Source organism: Mucor mucedo, assembly GCF_025094135.1.
Source record: "Mucor mucedo strain NRRL 3635 chromosome Unknown EV154scaffold_5, whole genome shotgun sequence".
Lineage (NCBI taxonomy): Eukaryota > Fungi > Mucoromycota > Mucoromycetes > Mucorales > Mucoraceae > Mucor > Mucor mucedo.
This window is the reverse complement of record NW_026252289.1, coordinates 321077-324969: the sequence shown is the minus strand read 5'-3', so window position 1 is coordinate 324969 and position 3893 is coordinate 321077. Positions and strand designations below refer to the sequence as shown.

Here is a 3893-nt window from a genome sequence, read left to right as displayed (position 1 = left end):
GATACACTAAAGATAATGGTACAGCAGATAGTCTTTTTTATATAAATACTTGATCATTTTATTTCATAATAAAGACAATCTGATAAACAGTCTCAAATTATTCATAAACTGCCTTATAATTTTTACTTACCTCAAAACACAACAAGGGCAAACCTGCCCGTCTAGTTAGCTCTTAATCAATTTTTATACAAATAAATCGACAAGACTTATAATTGTATTCTTATTGTTTTTTTATCTATTTTTTTCTGTAAAACTATTCTCTCTTAAAGTCTACTTTTACTACAGACAGAGCCAGAATGCAATGGTGTAGGTGATTGAGGTTGAGCTTCTCTCATTTCATTATCAGTTTCACTTCTTGTATACCTACAAAACAGTGAATCACTATTCAAGAAAGGAACCGAACTAGATAAATTAATTGGATTATCTTGGCTTACGTCTCTACTATCCGTAGCAGGGGAACCGGCACTTTTAAGAAAATGTATACCAGTAGTTATCATAAAGTAATTAACAGTACAAATTGGTTTGCATGGACAATGAAATTTTAGTACAACCAAAAGCGATACTGTTATAACTTGGATAAAACATTAATAAGAACGAATAAAAATAAATTAATTAAAAGGTATGATGCACTATGAGAAACAACTATGAATACTTGTCGTATTTGGGTATGATTTATTTGAGAATAAACAAATAAATCGAATAAAATAAAAACATGGAATAAAACATCCTTTAATATTGAGTAACAGCATACACCTGTATACTGCTACACAACGACTCCTACTATGAGTACATATTTCTATACAAAAAGATTGCATGATTGGCTTAAAATCGATATACGAATGACAGTTGGATATAGAATTCTATACTGTGGAGAAACTTTGTTTAACACAGAAAAAAATAGATAAAAAACAGGTAAATAAGATTAATAGTGCTTGTAGGCTTTTATTCTTATTATTAGTTTTAAAACTGAATCCCCTTGTACATTATAGTAGAAGGCAGGGTATTTATAGTTATTGGGATCTGTAGTTTAAACGGTTATCTAATAGTTAGTGAAGGTACCATTGGGTGGTATAATACATGTCCGATGGTGCCTTAAATTTAAGCGGTCATTGCCTTTATGATTGGATTGATTCGTAAACAATGAGCTAGTCTTATTGTTCTGTCAGAATTGAGAGGACGATGGTTCTAAGAAATCTTAAGTCAAACTGAGTTCTAAAGTAGTAACTCAGTTTTTATACCTGATGTTCTTTTCTTTTGTGATATTGTATTTGGTATATGAGTCGACCATGTGGGATCGACGATTTATTTATTTTATTTTATTATTTATAAGTGCGATTTTAGCACATATACCACTGAGTTACGATATCACCGGTCGGGAAGAGAAGCTTCTCCGATCAAATCAAGAAATATAAGAAAGAGAAACTTAATATTAATAGTTCTCTCAATGGATTAGCTACCCATAGAGAGAATAGAACAGCTATTTATATAAATGGTTCATTTACTTATATATTGATAAACCCAACTTATACGACTGTAAGTGTATAAGAGAAGTAGTGCATGGAATATTTGGATGCCTATTTTCTACAACTAAATATAGAACATCGATAAGATGTTCTATATTTAGGATCACATATTTACCCATGTCTTAGATAAAAATAATCAACAGAATGGATAAATGATCAGACATAACTACATGTTCTACCACAGCCAATTAAACACAAAAACCTTATGCATCTTTTAACTAGCCACCGTTACACAATGCCTTACTGGAATTCTGTATTTTAAACAGAACAATAAGAGTGTCCCAGATCGGTTGATTCAGGGCGACGTTATTTGAAATCAATTCTAACGAGTAGAATTCATTTAATGTAAGGCGGGAAACTGAGTATAGATTTATTACAAGACCAGAAAGGTTGACTCAACACAACTACCAGGGGAAGTTGTTCAATATAAAAAGGATCAATTATTTCATCGCAGCAGAGTTCTTTTAGTCTATTTTTACCTCGAATAAAGATATACTTTTTTCTCATTACTTTTTTCATTTGTAATATTTTTGTCAAACACCACAATACTTATATAAAGATTTAGGATAGTTTTCGGGAGAATATTAACCGCCTTATTGGATCATGACGTAAAATCCTGGCGATAGTAAATAATCAACACGTCTCTAAATTTAGCCCTTCCATATTGAGCATATAAATATTAGTCAGAGGAATCAACAGTTACAACATCAAATGACAAGAGTAATATTTGTGCTCACGATCTATTAATATTTTATAGTCCAGGCCCATTCGATTGTATTGTTTTTTGCGGAATAAATATTTACTCGCCACAGGGTATGCCATGTGTATAGACATCAAAAGTAGAATGAGAACAAGTGGGGTAATGTGTGATTCATGATTAAACTTTATATACTTATCCATCCTTAATGTGATATGAAATTAATTTTATTATTATATCAAAGATATTCTCCACACAGTATCGAATGGTTCTTCACCCCTATTCATGGAACGTCGGGCTTTTTAATTTTTACGAGGGAAGGTTACGATTAAATGATATTGATATTATTTAGAAAAACTAAGCTAAGAAGGTCTTTTATTATTTACAATTTTTATCAAAGTACCGATCGTACCAACGTTTAACTTCGTCATCTGACAGATCACCCTTAATAGCATTAATGCTGCCGGCCATGGCTTGGAGATTGCCAATGGTCCAGGCGAAGGGATCATTTCTGCAGTGCGTTAATGGGAACTTATGGTCGATGGAGAGTGCCCAATATGGGTATCTTTGCTTTTTAACATCGTGAAAAGCGATTTGACACCCGGTAATTATGCATCGATACTGACTTTCTTTGCACATTTTTTTTAGTTGTTCGACTGAAGCAAGTTTGGATCCGTTGCTTTTTTTTTTAGAGATACGGATTTTCATGCCCTTTCTTCGGGCGCCCAATCGTTTTGTCAGCGTTTCTTCTGACAACACCGGCGGTCGATCATTATTAGGTATTTTGTGGGTTTTCAACCACATATTGAAGTCGGATTTATCCTGGCCTGAAGAAAGAAATCCATCCAGCCTAAAAACAATGATTAATGGTCGATGTTTTTCTTTTTGTTTTTTAACTTACTTGTAACATCCCATGCAACAACTGTTGCTTTTTGGTGCTGCCAACTGAAACAGAAGACTTGTTCCAATCATTTCGACGTCGCAGCTGCTGCAAATATTATACATATCCTTTGAAAAATAAAAAGAGGACTTTAGCAAGGTGCACAAAAAGATATATGATAAACTTACAGTTCTGTCAAGAAGGGTTTTAAAGTCATCTAAATACTATTGCAAATACATTAATATCTATGTCGTATAACACGTATCTTTACCTACCCCCTTTCTTAACTCTTTTAGCGGAGCGGCCGTGTTGTGCTTGCATTTTTTGAAGGTACCCAAGAAGTGGGCCACCTCCCGAACCGGTCGACTTAATGGTCTCCTTTTTGTTCTGATACGTTGTTTTCATAGTACCATATTTCTCGAGAAGAGCTTTTTCGGTCCTGAAATAACCTTCATTGTTGGGAAGGAGGGCTTGGCGCTCGTTGTATTCCAACGTCAACGCTTTCCAATGCTGATTGTTGATTTGAACTCTGTTTGGTGACAAAATATTGTTGTGAGTATTGATAGCCAAATAGTAGCGTCCATATAATTCTGCAATATGGTACATATCATCTTTTTTTGAGGGGTGGTGGTTGACTAGACGCCGCATCATTGGAAGAGCCGATGACAGGAGGACCACCACCATTACCACTGCTTGATGAAACAGGCTAATTAAGTGGTACTGTCATGAACCACGTGGTCAATACCTTAATGCATACAAGCATACATCCATCCCCGCATAGTTTTGCAGGTGT

General features: G+C 34.3%; 1 protein-coding gene across 1 annotated transcript; it reads right to left on the bottom strand.

Annotated features, from left to right (window-relative positions):
• Positions 1 to 2598: 2598 nt before the first annotated feature.
• On the bottom strand, positions 2599 to 3664 carry EV154DRAFT_598405 (uncharacterized protein; the record flags this gene model as incomplete). Its single annotated transcript, XM_051607045.1, has 4 exons — positions 3376 to 3664; positions 3289 to 3324; positions 3122 to 3228; positions 2599 to 3070 (listed from the first exon to the last, which is right to left on the bottom strand). The coding sequence occupies exons 3-4, from the start codon at positions 3223 to 3225 to the stop codon at positions 2599 to 2601; spliced, it is 576 nt and encodes a 191-aa protein (XP_051462871.1). The 5' UTR covers positions 3226 to 3228; positions 3289 to 3324; positions 3376 to 3664.
• Positions 3665 to 3893: the final 229 nt, after the last annotated feature.